This window comes from Sinocyclocheilus anshuiensis, unplaced genomic scaffold (assembly GCF_001515605.1).
Source record: "Sinocyclocheilus anshuiensis isolate Anshui unplaced genomic scaffold, SAMN03320099.WGS_v1.1 scaffold392, whole genome shotgun sequence".
NCBI lineage: Eukaryota > Metazoa > Chordata > Actinopteri > Cypriniformes > Cyprinidae > Sinocyclocheilus > Sinocyclocheilus anshuiensis.
Window position 1 is genome coordinate 3,957,665 of NW_015557091.1, and position 20,797 is coordinate 3,978,461.

The window sequence follows — 20,797 nt, forward strand, 5'->3', positions numbered from 1 at the left end:
ACTCAGATATTCTCTTGTAAATTAAAAAGTAATGCGTTACTTTACTAGTTACTTGAAACAAGTAATCTGATTACGTAACCTCCGTTACTTGTAATACATTACCCCCAACACTGCATATTAGTAACCTTAGGTTACAAACTGGACTCCAAAACCCATAATCATAAAGTTTTATTAAGAATTATGCAACACGCACACGTATAAGCCTACCTTTTAAACTTTAAAAACTATCATTTGATGTAAAACACTTATTTTCGGTTCAGAATTGAATAACCTTTAAAGGCAAGATCATAACATCAAGCCAAATACCGTAAACATACTCCTTCACGTGGGCGTCCCGCAGAGCTCAGCTCTCGGCCCTTTCCTAGTCTCGCGGTTTCCGATTCTGCGCAGTTGAGCCTGACCCGCCTCGGATGAGCTTTTGAGAGTTGTGCGGAAAAACCGATGAAGTCCAGAAAACTTGTAATAAAGTAGCGATCTGAGCAACGATGAGTGGATCTGTTGTCGACAACACCGTGTCATCGGGGAATTCTTCGGTTGCGATTCCGACAGACATCAGCGGGCAAATATTAGATATAGACGAAGACGATGACTTGGAAGTTTTCAGTAAGGTAACGTAATTTATAATCAACTGGTTTCAACTGAGATCGACCGCAGGTTGTTCGCTCGGTTCTGTGAAACAGACACGTAACCAGAGTTTATATATTTATATTCTACATCATAAATGACGAAGAAATCTAAACTTCTCACTGAAATCTTTGTTTTGCTCTGATCTGAAGTTCCAAAGGTCAGCGATCAGGCGCTGTCATGCCATGTTTTTTTTTCCACTTCTGAGTTTTTTCTCTATTTTCTGTAGACTTAGTCTTAAACGTCATTTGATGAAAGATAAGTCGTTTTAAATAGCCAGAACTCATCGATCAGCTCAGTACAGATGCAGCCTGTGAGTTTATCTGTCTGTCTTACTGTCGCGGACATAATGTATGTATCTGTCTGTCTGTCGACGGTCTGCAGTGCACTAACAGCCAGCCAACTAGGCAAAATACCCTACCAATTCCCAGCAAGCAGTTACAACAACCCTAGCCATATCTGACAACAGTTAGAACACCCTACTAATGCTTAGTAACAGTTAGAACAACCTGATACCTGGCCATAACACCATAGAAACTAGGCAGAACGCACTAACAATTCCCAGCAAGCGGTTAGAACACTCTAGCAACACCTGACAACAGTTAGAACACCCTAGCAACAACTAGTAACTGTTAAAACGCCCTAACAACTGGCCAGAACACCCTAACAATTCTCAGCAAGCAGTTAGAACACCCTACTAACTTCTAGCAACAGTTAGAATACCCTAGCAATGCCTAGCAACAGTTAGAACACCATAGCAACAACACCCTACTAACTTCTAGCAACAGTTAGAATACCCTAGCAATGCCTAGCAACAGTTAGAACACCATAGCAACAACTAGTAACAGTTAAAACGCCCTAACAACTAGCCAGAACACCCTAACAATTCTCAGCAAGCAGTTAGAACACCCTACCAACTTCTAGCAACAGTTAGAATACCATAGCAATGCCTAGCAAAAGTTTGAACACTCTAGCAACTAGGCAGAACACCCTAGCAATGCCTAGCAACAGTTAGAACACCCTAGCAACTGGGCAGAACACCCTCACAGTTCTCAGCAAGCAGTTAGAATACCCTAGCAATGCCTAGCAACAGTTAGAACACCCTAGCAACAACTAGTAACAGTTAAAACGCCCTAACAACTGGCCAGAACACCCTAACAATTCTCAGCAAGCAGTTAGAACACCCTACCAACTTCTAGCAACAGTTAGAATACCATAGCAATGCCTAGCAACAGTTTGAACACTCTAGCAACTAGGCAGAACACCCTAGCAATGCCTAGCAACAGTTAGAACACCCTAGCAACTGGGCAGAACACCCTCACAGTTCTCAGCAAGCAGTTAGAACACCCTAGCAATGCCTATCAACAATTAGAACACCCTAGCAACTGGGCAGAACACCCTAACAGTTCTACGCAAGCAGTTAGAACACCCTAGCAACGCCTAGCAACAGTTAGAACACCCTAGCAACAATTAGAACACCTTAGCAACTGGGCAGAACACCCTAACAGTTCTCCACAAGCAGTTAGAACACCCTAGCAATGCCTAGCAACAGTTAGAACACCCTAGCAACAACTATCAACAGTTAGAACACCCTAACAACTAGGCAGAACACCCTAACAGTTCTCAGCAAGCAGTTAGAAAACCCTATCACTCAATCCGAGCAATCACTCGGATGCAATCTCTAAACTGTTTTAAACGTTCAGATAGGCTTTGTCAGTCTTTAATTTGTAGTTGGAGTGTTTATACTTCTGTCTAACTCTTTGGTCGGTGTTGTAGTCAGTATCAGCAGTGAATGGTTATGAATGGAAGTGCAGTGTTTGTTGGGTAAAGCAGCAGTGCAGTTTGTGCTGACTACAGGCCAGTTTGTTATGACAGGAAACAGACGCTCAGGCTTCTTTCCCAGCAGCTGCGGCTAAACAAGAGGGATTTGCATGCGTCAGTGTTTGGATCAGGAAAAGATAGCAAGACAATAGGAAAATCAGATGTTTGTCTCTCACTGTGATCAAAACACAAACACAGCTTTCAAATCAAGTTCATGGCAATATTACGTCCAGTTATAATGATACACTGTTATGGCATGATACTGTGGTTATGTGGCTTAGTAACAACAGCAGAACAGTTTATTTTTTTAGGTTGAATAAATATACTATGAAAGTTTAAGATAAGTACATATGAGTCTAAATATAAATATCAAAAGAGCCTTGAAGCAACCATTTCTTTTTTTTTTTAAGCTCAAGAAGCAGATATTTTTTGGGATATTAATATAGATAATAATAGAAATGTTTCCCGAACAGCAAATCAGCATATTAGAATGATCATCATGTGACACAGAAGACTGGAGTAATGATGCTGAAAATTCAGCTTTGTCATCACAGAAAGAAATTAAATATATCAAAATATAAAACAGTTATTTTAAATTAGAATAACATTTCACAATATTACAGTTTTACTGTATTTTTTATTAAATAATTGCAGAGTTGGTGAGCATAAGACACTTATTTAAAAAAAAATCTTACGACCCCAAACTTAGTTATTTATATATTTGTTTTGTTGCTTTTTTTTTTTACCTTGGTTCTCCAAGGTATTTTAAAGAATACCAGGGTATTACTATTTTTATGAGCATTGTACCATAGTAATTGTAAGCCAATCCACATCCAGTTGGTTGAAAACACATAAAGTGCATGTGTTGTTTGCTTGATGTCTAAACACTCTTGCAGTTTAGTGTTGATGGTCCCGTGTCCTGATGCACATTTTGTATTTTGTGTAGGATACGACTCTATCAGATGGCAGCTCTTTAAACGCCTCCATGCAGACCTCCTCTGCTTCAATGATCAACCAGTACAAGTTTGAGGAAGAAGAGGAAGACGCTGACACCAAAGATATTTTTGTCACAGTCGATAACCCAGAGAGTCACGTAACAGCTATTGAGACATACATAACCTACCGGGTTGAAACTAAGGTACAGCCGATCTGAGCACAAACTCACTAAGGCAGGTTCTGTGAATAATTCTCTCATATTTTTCCATCATTCTCCCTCACGTCAGACCACACGGAGCGAGTTCGACTCGAGTGAGTTTGAGGTGCGTAGACGATACCAGGACTTCCTGTGGTTAAAGGGACGTCTGGAAGAAGCTCATCCCACACTCATTGTTCATGTAGGTGATGTGTGGGGGTCTCCTGCTTGTCAAACATTCTGGGGAATGAACACAGTTAGTATGGAGGTTTATGGGATAAGGTTTTAAGGAGAGTCTAAATATTCACTTTTCCATGCAGGTATGCTTGTAAAGTTTTTTTTTTTTTTTTTACTTCTACTAATGCCATAAATAATTTCACTCCCCTTTCAAAATAATTAAAGGTCTAGTCCGTTTAAAACTGTTTGTGGTTGCGGTGTGCTAAAACTCTCATAAACCGTTGACTTGATTGTGTCCCATCAGCCGCTGCCGGAGAAGTTTGTGATGAAAGGAATGGTGGAGAGGTTTAACGAAGATTTCATTGAGACGAGGAGAAGTGCGCTGCACAAGTTTCTGAACAAAATAGCAGAACATCCAATTTTCTCCAGCAGTGAAGATTTTAAGATCTTTCTCACAGCAGGATCTGGGGTAAGATGAATGACTTTTATTTAGTTATCTATTTATCTATTTTTATACATTATATACGATCCATTCATATTTTATACATTTAATACAATTTATTTACACAATTTATTTATTAATTTATTCTTTTTTATTTATTTATCTATGTTTTTATTTTTATACATTTTTATATTTATTCATTCGTTCATTCAGCTATCTATCTATCTATCTATCTATCTATCTATCTGTCTTTTTGTATCCATTTAATACAATTTATTTACACATTTTTATTAATTTTTTTATTTTATTTAGTTATCTATGTATCTATTTTTATACTATTTATACATTTTATTTATTCATTTTTATATGTATTCATCTATCTATCTATCTATCTATCTATCTATCACATGTTTATTTAGTTATTTTAGTTATTTATCTACTATTTAATTATTTTTTTGTTTATATATTTGTTTATGCATTTATAAAAGTTGATAGAATAGAAAAAAAATAGAGAACGCTATAACTCTGGTGCATAACTCATCCCAAACCATATCTAGAAACCAAAATATCATACACATTAAGGGCTTTTTTGACCTGGGCTGGTAAGTGATCACCCAGCAACCACTCAGATCATCTTAGCAACCACAGCAGTGCTATGTTATAATTACCTTTTTTTTTTTCTTGTGTTGATGTTCCTCGAAGGTTTTGCTTGTCTGCCAGAGACATTGTTTTCTTCCTAATAAGGACATTAAAACCTGTCTGTACACACACACAGTCCCACATTACCCTGATAATCACTGACCTTCTGTTTGTTCACAATATGCAATCTCAGTTTTGCTTTACAAGAGGTTTATGTTGAATGCACGCAGATAATGTGACAGTCTCTGTGTTTAGATCCGACTCGGTGACCTCTAAGATAAGTACTTCATAAAGAGCTCCTCACTTCCCTTTGGTCATAATAAGGGAAGTTTTGCGGTTATGGATATTTGACACTTCATAGGCTGCTATGATACGCATACAGTTTTATCAGCTACTTGCACTGGTGTTGCCATTACTGGCCGACCATGAAAATATGCACACATTTTCAGCCATTACAGGCTTTTGCTGAGTAAAACAGTGGAGATGCGGGTTATTTTGCTGTTGTCACCCTTCAGTAACATCATACACCATTCCACTGATTCTCTGTGCAGGAGTTGACCTCTCATAAGAAACAAGGTCCAGGGTTTCTGAGCCGGATGGGGGAGACGGTGAAAGCCGTTGCTGCTGCAGTCAGAGGGGTCAGAGGCCGGCCTCAGGAGTTCACCGACATGCAGGAGTACGCGGAGGCCTTCAGTCAGAAGATCAGCTCAATTGATAAAGTTACTCAAAGGATCGTCAGAGAGCAGAAAGGTTGGACTTTCTGTCTCATTCACACACCTTTCAATGAATTCTCATCTCTTTTGTCATCTAGTCTCATCTTGTATCTCCTCATCTGCTCCCATCTCCTCTCTTTCTTATGTAATTGGCTGACACTTAGGAAACATTTGTATGGGCTATAGCTGCTATAATTATGGGAATGCTGCTTAAACCAGCTGCTGTTGTGGTCACAGAGTACTTGGAGGAGCTGAAGGAGTGTGGGCCGACATACGCGCTGTGGTCACAATCAGAGGAGGAGCTGGCCGAGCCCCTGAAGAACGTGGCAGGCTGTGTGGACAAATGCTGCAAGGAGACAGAGGAGCAGGTCAAACATCTCAATGATCACCTGATTCCAGTCCTTCATGAGTACGTCCTCTGCGCCGACACACTCAAGGTAGACCAGCTAAGAAGATGCTCCTGTTATGTCTTTCATAAAGGGATGGTTCACCCTAAAATTCTAATTTAGTCATCATTTACTCACTTTTATATCATTCCAAACCTGTATGACTCTCTTTCGTTTGCATAACAAAAAAAGATGATATTAAGGTTTTTTAATTCTATTATTTAGCAAGGATGCATTAAATTGATCAAGAGTGATGGTAGAGACATTGTGTTACAAAAGATTTTTATTTCAAATGCAGTTATGTTGAACCTTCTATCCATCAAAGAATCATTAAAAAAATGGATCGCCGTTTCAACAAAAATGTTAAGCAGAACAACCGTTTTCAATGTTGATAATAAGAAATGTTTAGAGATATGACACTGAAGACTGGAGTAATGATGCTGAAAATTCAGCTTTGGATCACAGGAATAAATTAAGTCTTAAAATATATATAAATAGAATACTGTTATTTTAAATTGTAATAATTTTCACAAAATTTGTGTTTTACTGTATTTTTGATCAAATAAATGCAGACTTTGTGAGTCTAAGAGGCTTCATTCCAAAAAAAAAAAAAAAGACCTGAACAGTACCGTATGAATTTATTTGAACATTCATCAAGATATCTTATTTTACTAATATTTTTTTGTGTTCTGTAAAAACATAAGACATATGGTTCCGAAAGACGTGAGGGTGAGTAAATGGCATCAAAATATTCATGTTTAAGTGAACTATCCCTTTAAGTGTAGAATGTTATTTATTTGTTTTGGTTAAATAAAATGTTCTGTTCTATTTTGTTCGAGGCAAATGACCTGCTAGTTTAAAAATCATGTTTGAATTGATATGATGTTTGCTGCATTTCATCCCGTCTGATATAAACCTTGATGCAAAGCTAAGATCAATGCAGCCGCATTATGTTTTTCGGAGACTTATTGCAGATTTCATCCAGCCTTAAATTTCATTAAAATATATTGACCACAATTTTCGTACTTCATGAGTATCGATCATGGGTTTTCAGGCAGTACTAAGGAGGCGAGACAACATCCAGGCGGATTTCGAAGTGAAGACTGAAGCTCTTGCCACGAAGAAGGCCGATAGGGACGCGGTAGGTCTATTATTGACTCTTTCAGTTCTCCACGTAATCCATCCAGTGCTCCTCTGAAAATTCATGGAGATTATTTTTAATAAAACCGAGCTCTAGCTGTCGTCCTGGCTTTCATTAGACAGCGCTCCGTTTTAAGCTGTAAAAGGAATTTGGAGAGATTATACGACTATCTCCAGATCGCTGTAGATGTCCCTTAAAGCCTGACTGCTCTTGAAGTGGGACGCTTTCAAATATTACTCATATTGCCCAAACTGATATTGCCAGATTTAAGTCTCTTTGGCTTTTTGAGTTTATTTTTGTCAATTCAATCAAATATCGGTCAGGACGCTTGAACGCTCTGAAAGGGCATTAATGGACAAAGTACCGATGGTGTCCAGAGAAGCTTAGCAGCATCTCGGCTCTCTTGTCAATTTAATTACATGCTTTGATTGAGCGCGGTCCCTGCTGACTTACGCTTTTTACTACAAAAGGCCATTTCCAAAATGAGAAGGTATCCCCAATGGCCTGATTTTTTTTTTTTAAAACCAAAGAACTATATGCTCCAGATTCACTCACTCACAGTGTGTTGAAGAAACGATAAGCCATATAATTAATTTGAATATGGTCTTTATGCAAAAGCGCATGTGTCCACATTCTGCTTTGGATCGTTGTATAAAATTTGCATAAAACTACTACTACTAAACAATAAGTAGTAGTGAGAAATGTTGGGGAACTTACTCTAAAATTGTACTTTGGTCAAGATACAAGTTAATTTTAATTAAAATGACAGACTACGGTTAAAAAAGAAAAAAAAAGTAGTTGGCTGCAGAAAGGATTTTCAGTTTGAAAAAAATAAAGTGTAAAATTGTGTATAAAATATGTGGAAAATATTTACTATATAAATATTTGATTTTCATTTTATTTAAATATTTCACTCTATTTTTCTGCTCATCATTAGTGATTTTATATGTGTAAACCTGAAGATTTCATTTTAAATGGACTTTTTTATTATGAGAATTTTAAATATTACTTTTTTAAACATGACTTATTATTATCATCATTATTATTTACATTTTTAGACTATTTTCAGTACTTTGAATGTCTTTTTAAATATATAACCATCAGATATTTATAATTGCAGTAAAATGAGATGTTTAAACTAAACAGTGACGATCAGCAGCATTTAACATTTTGCTAAAACAGACCTAAAGCACCAATAAAAATACCCTGTGAATAGTTTTTTTGAACCAGTTCGTTTACACAAAAGAAGCGATTCATTCAAATGTCATTCTAGGTGGGGGCGTTTGATTATTGCTTCTGTTTGCTGGAGTGTAAAGCTACTTGTGCAATGTAATGTTAAAAAAAAGAAGTAGTTGATGGCTTGCAGGGGTTTAACCAATATCCATTATTAACCCAATATAGCCTTTCTGAAATTCCATGGTGTGATATGTTATTCCCACAGTAAACGGGTTTTGTGACTTCAAGTCCAGATGTGTTCATATTCATGTGTCCATTGCTCATGTGTCTACTGAAGGACTCTAAGGTGCTGAGTTTAGCATGGGACAGCTTGGTGGGACGATCCCCCGAGGAGGTCAAACAACAGAAACAGCAGAAACTTAAGGGCGAGATTAAGGAGGTAATAAATCCCCCCTAAGCGCTTGGGCTTGGCCTTGGCCTGACTAACTTCTTCTGGCTTTACCTACTCAAGGGTTCTTTTGACATGGTTTTTCTGAAGCGACCACACCTTAATATAAGGGTGTGTTGTCGCCTTGTCTTTGTTTCACACATTTTTTGCTTCGTTTAGGCCAGCATGTGGATTTACGTTTGAATGCTGTGGTGTGTGATGTCAACATCTACTCTCCCTAAAACGCTGTCTTAACATGCTGTGGCAATTTTGAGTGGATAACTGCCTAATATCTCACTCTGCTGAGCAAGTTAGTATAGTAGGCTTTTTCTTACGGAATCAAGGTGTGGTGCATGTGACCTTTTTCAGATTTGTCCCTCCACTTTGTGCTACAGACATGAATGAAACCTCAAATCAAGTGGCTTGTTGAGGAGAGGTGTGTTATTACTTTCTTGGAGCTCAGGGCCAGTTGCAACAAACCCATCAGGCTGAGCAAACCCTTAATTATAATTTTTATCTTATGGGTTTTGTGTTGAGGGATTATTATAGTTTTTAATAATTAAAAAAATATATATGTATGTGTGTGTGTATATGTATATATAATTATAATTTGTTTTTCAATTTAGTTTACCCTTTCATTGTTACTTTTATCAGCACTTTTACCCATTTTTTTTTATTTTATTGTAATTTTAGTATTTTAGGCCTGCCAAAGTTAATGGATTAATTTAATTTATTGGTTGGTTGGAAATTTACCCCATCGTTACTTTAAGAATTTTCAGTGTTTTTTATTTTATTTTTAATTTTTTTACATTTTTGTATTTTACGGCCGCTAAAGTTAATGTGTTAACTTGAAAATATTTAATTTTCAGTTTGTTTTAGTAATTATTAGTACTGCTAAGGTTAATGTGTTAACTTTACAGTTTTTTTTTTTTTCAGTTTACCTTAATTGTTACAGCATTTTTTATTTACAATTTTTATTATTTTAGTATTTTAGGGCTGCCAAAGTTGACTTATTTTAGTTTTTTTCCCAGTTGTGTTAGTTATAATCTTTGAGTTACCAAAAAATATTTTAATTTTAACTAAAATAATTACGTTTTCATTTTAGGTTTTCGTTTTCATTTTAGTTTTTGCTAGTGAGATGGTTTGTTATAATATCATAGAGACTTAAAGTTGGGCTCCTTTGTCTTGTTTAGAAAGTATCCACATAACACCCTGGGAACCACCTAGAACTGTATAGAAGAGTTTTACATGAACAAGCAATGCAAAAATCTCATTGTTTCTGCTAATGTCATAATGTTTGCTAGCAGTCTAAGTGAGTTTATAGCAGTTAGCACAAATACTCCAGACAAATTGAGCTGGGATTTCCATATGCAAGTTATGGGGTTCGAACCTGGTCTGCATCACTTCCTAATCCTGCTGCCCCTCTTTTCCACATCATTTCCTGTCATCTCTTTACTTTCACTCTAAATGAATGAGAAAAATACAGTAGGATGCCTCCATATGCATCCTACTGACCACCTTTCGTTCCAGTAGAGGGCAGTAAAGGTCACTATAAACAAGTGGAAGATCATCATAATCTCATGTGGGAATCTCCCCCTAAATGAATGAGACACTTCAGTATTGTCGACAAACTTGAATATGAATGACTCAACCTCAGTCAAGTTTGCTCAAGATGATTCATTCATTTCTCTAAGAGTGGATGTTAGAGTCAGTTTGTTTGCTTTGTGTATAAATGTGTGTTTTAGTGACAGCGACATCAGATCAGCGGAACTAATGATCTGGCCTGCTTGTCAGAAGTGAGACGTGGCTTGTCCCTAGAGCAATCCGTCCATTCACCAAACACAACCGCTGTTCCACAAGACCGCCTCACATCTGATTCACATGAACACACGCTACAATGGAAATTAGATGGAGCTCTCTAACAGACAGCTACCTCTGACCTTCATTAGCTTACCTGTCAAACATCTCACTATCTCTTTTTTAAATGTTCCTCTCAGTCTTGGCCCACTGATCTGATATGCCACTGTTCCCACAGGCCTGTCATTCCTGACATCACAGGGCATGTTTGCTGTTCATCTCTCACTATGTTTAGACACCGATACTGTTGAGTGTCATTTGGATGTGCTTTCACCCCCAGAGCGCTTGCGCACTAAATAGAGTATGATAGAGTTGTTAACAGCCACCTTGTGAGCCAATCAGAAGCTGCGCAGTGACAGGAAAGCTATTGTGCAAAGACACACAATATGGTCAAAAGTTTGTCAACACCCCTGGAATAATTAGAGGGATTTACTATTTCAGAAAATTTACAAAATCTACTTTTAGTTTAATTGCATTTATTGGATCACAACTATGAAACCAGTAATATTGTGACATAATATTGCTATCTAAAATAGCTGTTTTTTTATATGTTTTAAAATAGTTTATTCCTGTGATGGCAAAGCTGAATTTTCAGCAGCCACACAATCAGTGTCACGTAATCCTTCAGAAATCATTATAATATGCTGATTTGGTGCTTAAGCAATATTTATTATCATAAATGTTTAAAACAGTTGTGCTGTTTCATATTTATGTGAAACCTGTGATAATTTTTTTTTCAGAATTCTTTGATTAGAAAGTTCAAAAGAACAGCATTTGTTTAAAATAAATTTGTAACATTATAATGTTTTACTTTACTGTCAATTTTGATCCATTTAATGCATCCTTGCTGAATGAAAGTAATTTCCTTGGAAAAAAAAAAAAACTTACTGACCTCAAACTTTTGAAAAGTAGCATAAGTAGTACATATGCAGATCACTAAATTTGGGGGCAGAGTAAATATGAATAACTGACAATTATGATAGTCTGGTTTGACAGCAGATTCAAAGCTGTCAGTTATGCTTGGCATCATTGTTTGAACAACTCGGTTAGACTTTCGAGACAACTTGCAGGGAGCCAAGAAACAAATTAACTTAATTACAGTGACTGATCTAGTTGATATCAGCATATCGAATTTATTCCTGCATGCTCAGCAGGATTTTACAGGAGTTATACTCCTCAGTAATGAAAGTTTTTACAACACTCTAAAAATGGCTGCACGTCAGCACTCTGATGGCAGAAGAGCTACTCTAATAATATTGGCATTGCTATCTTGGTTTTAACTTGTCCGTTCAGAGCTACATGACTTGTCATCTCTAGAGTCACTTGTCAGGATTAGGGATGCGCAAAACTACATATTTTCCAAATTGGTTAGTACGTCATCTGAAGGATTAGTTGACTAGGCTGTCTTAAGGAAATCCTGTACAATTAGGCAGGTTTAGGGTTGTGACCACCAGACCCGATTAGATTTAGAATAGATTAGATTTAGATTAGGTTTCTTAGCAGTATATGTTAAATGCAGCCCTTTCAGTAGAATAAATAACAGATTTTCAATATATAAACAGACTGAATAATGACAACCTTTTATTGCATTTATTATTAATGTTGAAAACAGTTCTGCTGCTTAATATTTTTGTTGAAACAATAATATTTTTTTCCTGATTCTTTGAATAGAAAGTTCAAAAGAACAGCATAAGGCAGCTCACTTGCTCTTATCGTCTGATTGTGGTTGTATCTCTTTGTTAATATTACTGGACCTTTGTGCTGACTTTGATACTACCGACCACAATAATCTTTTGGATAGGCTTGAAAATAATGTTGGCATTAGGTGAATTGCATTGGCATGGTTCAAATCATACTTATCTGACTGTTATCACTTTCTAGCAGTAAATGAAGAGGTGTCTTATTGACCACAAGTTCAGTATGTAGTTCCGCAAGGCTCAGTATTAGGACCGTTGCATTTCTTAATGATATCATTGAGAAACTTGTTACACTGACAATAGTCAGCTCTATATTTCTTTGAGGCCTGATGAAACATACCAATTCACAAAACGGAATGCATAGTTGATATTAAAAATTGGATGACTAACTTCCTACTACTAAATTCAGAAACTGTCTAACTTGACTGCATTATTCCATCTTAAAAATATTTCTAAATAACACTTATCTGAATACTTGGCTACTTGTGAATGGCCTTCAATAGAGAAAGAAGCTGTTTGGTTCCCAGATGGTCTAGTTATGACATCTACCAGCAGAGGCTAACTGGACCATGCTAACCAACCAATCCTTGTGTGTTCAGATGAGAGATGAGCTGGATAAGGTGGAGGACCGGCTGGAGTGGGCGAATAATGCACTCAAGAGCGACTGGACCCGCTGGCAAAAGGGCATGAGAACTGACCTTAGATCAGCCTTCAACGACACAGCAGAGAGGAACGTCAGCTACTATGAAAAGGTGAGATGTTTTCTGATTAATATTCACTTTGTGTCTTTTTATAATCTTGTCGCCATTTTATAAAAGCAATAAGCCACTTGAGGTCATCAGTTACTACTTTAAATTTGATCAAGCTTTAAAATAGTGATGTAATTGAGAAGATTTCAGACGAGAGATAAGCATTCACAGCTATGAGGTGGTAAAAATGATTCCTGTTGAAGAATTGGACAAACCGCCAACAGATTTTAGAGGGATGCATGTGGCCATCTGCCTGCATTCATTTGCACAGCCGGCCTGGATATGTGCCAGCAGAGGGTGGTAGTATCTCATTTTTATCCCTGCTGACAAGTAATTGCACTCCAAGTCTATAAATGTTGACATTGCTCACTAGATTGGATGCGTTTAAGCCGGTACACTGCTTAATTTGTCTTTTTTGAAAGCTCTTTTCCTTTGCTTTTCAGTCATGGGTTTATAGCGATAACGAATATGACAAACTCTCTGTTTGGAGAGGTTGAGGAGACATCTAACGGGATTTTTCAGATGCGAGCAGACTCAAAAGTAAACAGTGCTGCACTAGAACTGTTATTCACACCAGTTTTGGGGAAGCTGCTCTAAATGAGCAGTTTGACAAGCTGCAGTTTCAAAGTAGTTTTGACTACAGACAGAAACTGTCACCAAGACAAAAACTAGCAGTGAAACTTAAGTCAGAATTAGGGCTGGGTATCGTGTTTGATACTTTTTAGGCACCGACCGGATTGCCTCGATACCATCGAGTCGAAAAATGTCTCGTCATTCGGTACCAAATTTCGATACCTAAGGGGTTAATCTTGTCAATGCCAGTGGGCCAATAAGCATGCAGCATGCTTGATGTGCCTAAATCAAGTGCTGGTGATTGGCTTTGGTGAGGCATCAAGGGAAAAACACTAGTTTCAAGTTTTTCTACTAAAAAACAATTTTTTTCAGTGTACTTGATCCAAATGGCTTCAAATAAAACTCTTGAATATATTTCAGAAATTCTATGCCATAAACTGTCTAAATTATGGTTAATCCAGCAACTAGTGGATGCTGTCTATGCTGCTGAATCATAAATGCCTTAGAGAAATCAGAATAATGGTAACAAAAATGTACTGTTAAATTCAGCAGCAGCAGCGCCACATTTATAGCCCATTTTATTGCCCACAAGTACTGCAGTATGGTGTGTTTCACAAATAAAGCTTACACCTTATACTTTGATGGCATTATTTTGAGTATGGTGCAGTTTCTGATAAAATGCGTGCCATCGTGACATTAAAACTGACTAAAACTAAACTGAAATTGAAAACTAAAAAGCAAGAAATAGAAATAAATACTTCATGTTCACAGGGCCCTGCAGACAGCCTGTTCCTCACACGTGTGTTTTTATGTAACCTCCAGGCAAAGAGGCATTTTTATTTCATGTGGAAGGAAGAGCCTGACAGCATCAAACACTGACCTAAAAGAGAATAAGTTGCGAAAAAAGGTAGAAAAAACGAGAGAGATGGTGGATGAATGAGAAAATGTATTTGTGTAAGGGAACTTCTCCAGCATTGATCTGTGGGGATATCTGTTAATATGAGAAGATCCAGGCTAGAAAATGTGGTCATGTGTTTTTGGTTTCCTTACATTCTCTTGAAGTCAAATGCAGGTAATATTTGACAATTTTAAGATTGCCGTAGATTGCCGTTTTTTTTTTTAACATATTTACACTTTTCTTATCAGTTCATCAGTACTTAGTATTTATAAGTAGGCTATATGGGACTAGATTGGTTGGGTCTCTAAAGAGTGGCTCCACGCCATTATACCATTTTGCATTCAAGAGTAATAGTTACAGGTAACAGTCTAAATAAAATATTGTTTGCATAAATTAAAAGTTAATTGTAAACTGCTTTTTCCTTTAAAGCAAAATTACTCAATTTAAAATAACTTGTGGAGCTCATTGTTATGCTGCTAATATAATTTGTTGCGAAAAAGTTGTGTGTGTGCATTGGTTGGAGTTAGTTTAGAGTCGCTCTGTGACTTATTAAAAAAGAATTTCTGAATCATTCTGTTTTTTCCAGGTCTAAATAGTGCACTACTGTGTAATAATAATTACACTACTGTGACTTTTTCTTCTGTGGAACACAAAAGAATGTTTAATTATTATGAATTAGAATTATTTGTATTAAATTATAATGTTTAATTATAATTGATATTGTTGTTATTATTATTATTTTATATTTAATGTAATTTTATATATAAAATACATTTGAATAAATTAATATCAGCTTCCAGGTCTAAACAACACTGTGCATTACGCTATAATATTATTTATTATTCATTTTCACATCTTGATTTTTATCCTTTCATAAAGACGTGCGTTTGACCTCACCTCCCTGAACACATCATTAAGCTTTAACAATGCAAACTCTAATATAAGGAACAATGTAACCCTGCATACTGGTGTGGGTGGATGTTCAACATTTGCATGCCGTTTAGTACAAAAAAAAAAAACAGCAGCCAAGTACTGCAACATGGCAACTTCAGAGAATTGCCACGGAGATGCCATAGCAACAAGACTGTAGCTGAAATGATAGCAAAGATGAGGAAGCTGTCACTAAATGTTCGATATAATTCAGCCAGCACAGAGCCTACGCAGGGTTTTCAAACACAGACCGCAGAAACATTCCTCTTGTTACCAGAGTTAAAGCAACAGCTGATGCAACTGATGTTTAAAAATTCACATCTCCAGCCCTTCGACCGCGTCTCTCTCCTCCTGTGTAGCTGAAACGGAAGAGTTGTTTGCCGTCTGATCCGTGCAGTTACGTCTCAGGTGTGTCCGTGTTGATGATTGTTATTATTCATGCATCGCTGGCTGATTAGCGCCACATTTGGCTGAGCGCGTTTGGACTAGCATCAGAGCTCGTGGCACGCTAATGACCCTCCCAGCAACACAAGAGCCATTACAGAGACTCAATCTATTAGTAAGCGTGTGTCAGACAGGGACGTGTTGCTCTCTAGACTACTGAAATAGGTACTGCCAACGTTCAAGCCTGGTCAACAAACTCTTTTCTTCAGTGTTTCTCAATCAGTCAGTGATCTGGAATAGTCACTGACTATTCAATAGTTTTATTATAGTCCGTGTCCTCATGTGCACTGCATTGCAAATACAGCTTTTGTTGCTGATTCTGAGGCTTAAAGAACATGTTCTTAAAAGGTAGTTGTGTTCAGCTTTTCTTTGTTCTCTGTTCTTTTTTTTTCCCCTCGCACTTCCACATTTACGGTTTTCTCAGCTGAAGTAATTTTCTCACGACAAATGGGGAAATTGCAGACAAGTCATTCTCTGCCGAGATCAGAAAAATGCATTTTCCACCTTTGAATGAGACTGATTCATTTTCATTTTTCTTGTCCTCATTTGACCCAAGTTGTGCTAGAAGGGTCAAATGTACTTTAAAGGGATACTACCCAAAAATTAAAATTATGCCATTTTATTTATTAATTGTAATTGAATTATAATATATACAAATATTATAATTAAATTAAAATAAAAAATGTAAAATTAAAAATGTTTGGGTGTAGTAATATAATTATACATTTTACACATTTAGTACAGTAATTGTACTAATTATAAGATATATTTATTATTCAAATTATTTATTTATATTATTTGTATATTAATATTTTAATTATTGAATGTTAGTGTCTTATTAATTATAATTAATTTAATTATAATATTAATATATTTCAATTTATTGAATGTTGGTGTCTGTTATTAATTATAGTTAAGTTATAATATTTATATATTAATATAATTTAATTATAATTAAGGTATATAGTTAACAATATTTAAAAAAATTTGAATGTTGATTTTTTTTTTTTTATGTTATTGTTTTGAATGTTGATCCGTTTTAAAGCAATTTGGATTTGCGTCATGCGTACCACCCGGTAACCATGGTGAAAATCACTATTACTTGCATTTAACAATGTTTCATTCTTTGTTGGTCTTTTGCTCTATGAATTCGCAGTGCAGATTTCTCCAAACTTTAGCAAACAAAATATGATCATTCTTTGCATATACAATCCTGCATTTATTTGAAGAAAAGTGAATGGCACACTAAAAAGTGACCGCTGTTTTAACCGGCTGCAGTTCAATCAATATCTTAAACCTAATCGACACAGATGTCTATTCCTTTCTGAGACAAATATAGCCATGTCCTAGTGTGATTTGGAGGGCGACTCTGGTCCAGCGGCCTCAGACACTGCCTGTCCAAAGTCGTTTACCGAGGTCACGTCACGTCTGAAACCTGTGGTGATGGAGTGCATTGATGAACTGTTTTTGACAGTTGGTGAGCCGCAGCCGACGCGCCTCCAGAGGTTCTGCTATGAAACTCGCTCGCATGTGGCATCTGAACTGTTTGGGCCGAGGGGTGTTGTTGAGGTGTTTAGGGGCCTGGGCTGCGACTGACGAGTCCCAGTGAGGGCATTTATCAAGGGCTTAGAATCTTGACACCTAAATGGCACACAGGATGAGGAGTGACCGCAGCTTGTGGATGAAATTGGAAACCAAATGGCAGCCACTTGTCAGGCCTCATGGTTAACGCCGTTTAAACGGCTAGCCATTTCACTGCAGTCAAGAGTTTTTACTGATGTGAGAATGTTCATTAAGTATCACTTAAAGGTTTAGATGGGTGCATATGGATAGTGTTGCACTCACATTTGCTTTGAAAAATACATTTAAATAAAAGAAAAATCTAGTGATTATTATTAACAACTTATTTATAATAGTTTAATATATCAATATTTTTTATTATATAGAATCTTAATATAATCAGTCCAAATCGAATTGTGCATATCTGTCTCTGTCTAATTCAGATTATAATTATTATAATTTTGTATAATTTATATTTTATAATATTTATATCAATAAATATCATTTAATTTATAGTTATTTATGCTAGTTGTATATTTTAATATTTATATGTAGTATTATTTTAATTATTTATAATACTTGTATATTAATATATTTTTATTATTGAATGTGTTATTTATTGAATATTGTGTCTGTTGTTAATTATAATTAATTTATAATATTTATATGTTATTATAATTATAATGTATATTTTCATAGCTGTAGTAGTTACAGTATCATTAGTATATAAAAATATTTAAATGTATATTTTAAAATGATTATATTTTTAAATATATATTGTATAATTTAGATATTTAAAATTGTATAATTTAAATTAATTGTTTTTTTATTTAAATTATTTATTATATTACATGTATTATATTTATTACATTACTTCCAATGGCTTTTTTTAAATATAAGTGTGTCTGTGTTCTCTTCTAGTGTTTGGCTGTATGGGAGTCATTCTTGCAGTCTCAAAGGACCGATGCTGAAGGAAATGGAAATGTTGACTTTTCCTAATCTCTCAAGGTGCTTTTAGCTGAACGGGACCACCAAAGATGCTTTTATTCCTGCAGAAACCAATAATATTCATATTTAGAGACTGAGGCACCAAAGTGAGGGACAGTCGCTCTGTACAAACATCTCCCAGCATTCACCAGCTCACCCAGAGAGATTGCAATGAAATTTCTCTGTCAGTACATTTGGCCCACATTTGAAATTTTTTTTTTTTTGATAATGGAGGAAAATTCTATTGCCAAATCTTTTATACTGAAAACTATTTTTCTTTTTCGTTTATATAAATACAACACGAGATGGAAAAAAAAAAAATGTAATGCAATTCCCTGGAAAATGAAGATGCACACATGGCTTTATTGTTCAATGCAAATGCTGTTTACCTCTTATCAGAGCTGCAAAAAACATTCAATTAGTGTAGAACTAAATATAAATGCACTCGATGCATTTCTTGCATTGGACTTAAGTTATCGTTGTGCTATTCCATTCAGGTTACTGAATCTTTATGCAAACATCATATATTGAAGAAGATGCTGACATTCCAGAATTGTTTACATGTTATTGAAGTGCAGAAATCAAAAGAATTTACCTGTTGCCTTTGAATATGAAACACATTGTTTTAGATACTTCAATATGATTTTGAATGCGGTGCACTAATATCATAAAGTGTAATAATTTGCAGACTGATTTAAAAGTACTCTTTTACAGATCATAAGTGAATTTAATGTCATGGAACTATCTATGTATTCTTGGAATAGTTATAAAGAAAATTGTTATTGAAAAGTTGATTGAAAGAAGTCTTGTGGTGTGTGTTTTTATTCTCTCTCAAGGGAAAATAAGCAAATAGTTCGGTATGCTGGATCCTAAACTGGGTTACCATCACAGCTTGATCACATGAAACATTAAAATGCTCTTTAAATCAATCTGTGCAATAAATTATTGCCTTATTTATTAGAGGAGTTGATTAAACACAAAATAAAATGGTGTACTTTAGGGTTAATTCTAGTGTCTTCTCTGAACTGGTTCTTTTTAGTAAAACAAAAACATAGTTCAACCAATATTGTATGATTCATGAACAAATGACTCTTATGAACAGGTAATTTTAGTAAATAAAAAACATAGTACAATCACTCACAAATAAATGTGATTTGTGACAGGTTCTTTTTAGTAAATGAAATGCATACAGCACAGCCAGTATCTGATTCACAAACAAATTACTTTTGAACTAGTTATTTTTAGTGAAACAAAAACAAAGCACATTCAATGTGGTATGATTCACAAACAAATGACTCTCATGAACAGGTCCTTTTTAGTGAATCAAAAGTTTACAGTGCAACCAATGTAGCCTGACTAGCATGTTCTTTTTAGTGACATAACATTGTAGCCCAATTAGTGTAGAACAATTCACGAACAAATGACTCGAGAACACGTTTTTTGTTAGTGAATCAAAAGCATACAGTGCAACAAATATAGCCTGATTTATGAACAAATGACTCTAATGAACAGGTTCTTTATAGTGAATCAGAAGCATACAGTGCAACCAATGTAGCCTGATTCACAAACAAATGACTCTGATAAACATGCAGGTTCTTTTTAGTAAACCAAAAGCATACAGTGCAACCAATGTAGCCTGATTCATAAACAAATGACTCTTATGAATAGGTTCTTTTTAGTGAATCAGAAGCATACAGTGCAACCAATGTAGCCTGATTCATGAACAAATGACTCTTATGAACCAGTTCTTTTTAGTGAAACAAAAGCATTAGCTGTGTCTCAAAGTTGAAATGGTGATCTGGTGAATTTGGCCAACACAGCACTACTTCTGCTTGTCTTTACTTAAGTCACATTTTAAGCATCTGTGAAAGATCATTTTGAGAGATAATCAATTGATATCTCAAAGTTTTTCCAAGTCCATTCAGTTTCATTATCAGATCCCTCTCCCTGGACCACTGAAGTCTATCCATGTGGACATGAATACTCCAGAAGCCTGGAATGGAAAGAGGAAAACCAAGCCCAGACTTGTCCCAATCCAAGACCCAACACTTTTACCAAACGTGCTCAAGTTACACACCAGCAGAGTTAATCACTATTGTCTCTGGCAGAAGTGCATGCGTTAGTGTCTCCACAGCAATATGAATTTGCTAATTGGTTTAAGAGTAAGTGCACTACGAATGTAAAAGCAAACAAAGCGCTTTCATTTTTCCCTGCCATCAGCAGCAGCTGTTCCCTGACTCGAGCGTCTGAGCCTGGCTGGCAGAAAGCAGCTCAACTCTGGGCTTTCCTCATGGAGACTTGGAGAAGGGAAGTACATGAATGCCTGAGTGACCAGATGGATCAGACGGCCTCAGGGAAGCCCACAGTTTCCTTCCACTCGTCATGCTTCTATCGGTTCCTTTCAGCATCTTCCAGCACAGTGTG

General features: G+C 36.0%; 1 protein-coding gene across 2 annotated transcripts; it reads left to right on the forward strand.

The window, feature by feature from the left end:
• The first annotated feature begins 322 nt into the window (after positions 1–322).
• LOC107677296 (sorting nexin-7-like) lies at positions 323–19,256 on the forward strand. Of its 2 annotated transcripts, XM_016472154.1 has the most exons (10): positions 323–608; positions 3,392–3,583; positions 3,669–3,779; positions 4,059–4,223; positions 5,387–5,585; positions 5,786–5,985; positions 6,989–7,075; positions 8,589–8,690; positions 12,832–12,984; positions 18,308–19,256. In XM_016472154.1, the coding sequence occupies exons 1-10, from the start codon at positions 486–488 to the stop codon at positions 18,383–18,385; spliced, it is 1,410 nt and encodes a 469-aa protein (XP_016327640.1). In that variant the 5' UTR covers positions 323–485; the 3' UTR covers positions 18,386–19,256. The 2 variants fall into 2 exon arrangements, with proteins under 2 accessions (XP_016327640.1, XP_016327641.1); XM_016472155.1 differs by lacking the exon at positions 8,589–8,690 and having other exon boundaries at positions 18,308–19,255.
• Positions 19,257–20,797: the final 1,541 nt, after the last annotated feature.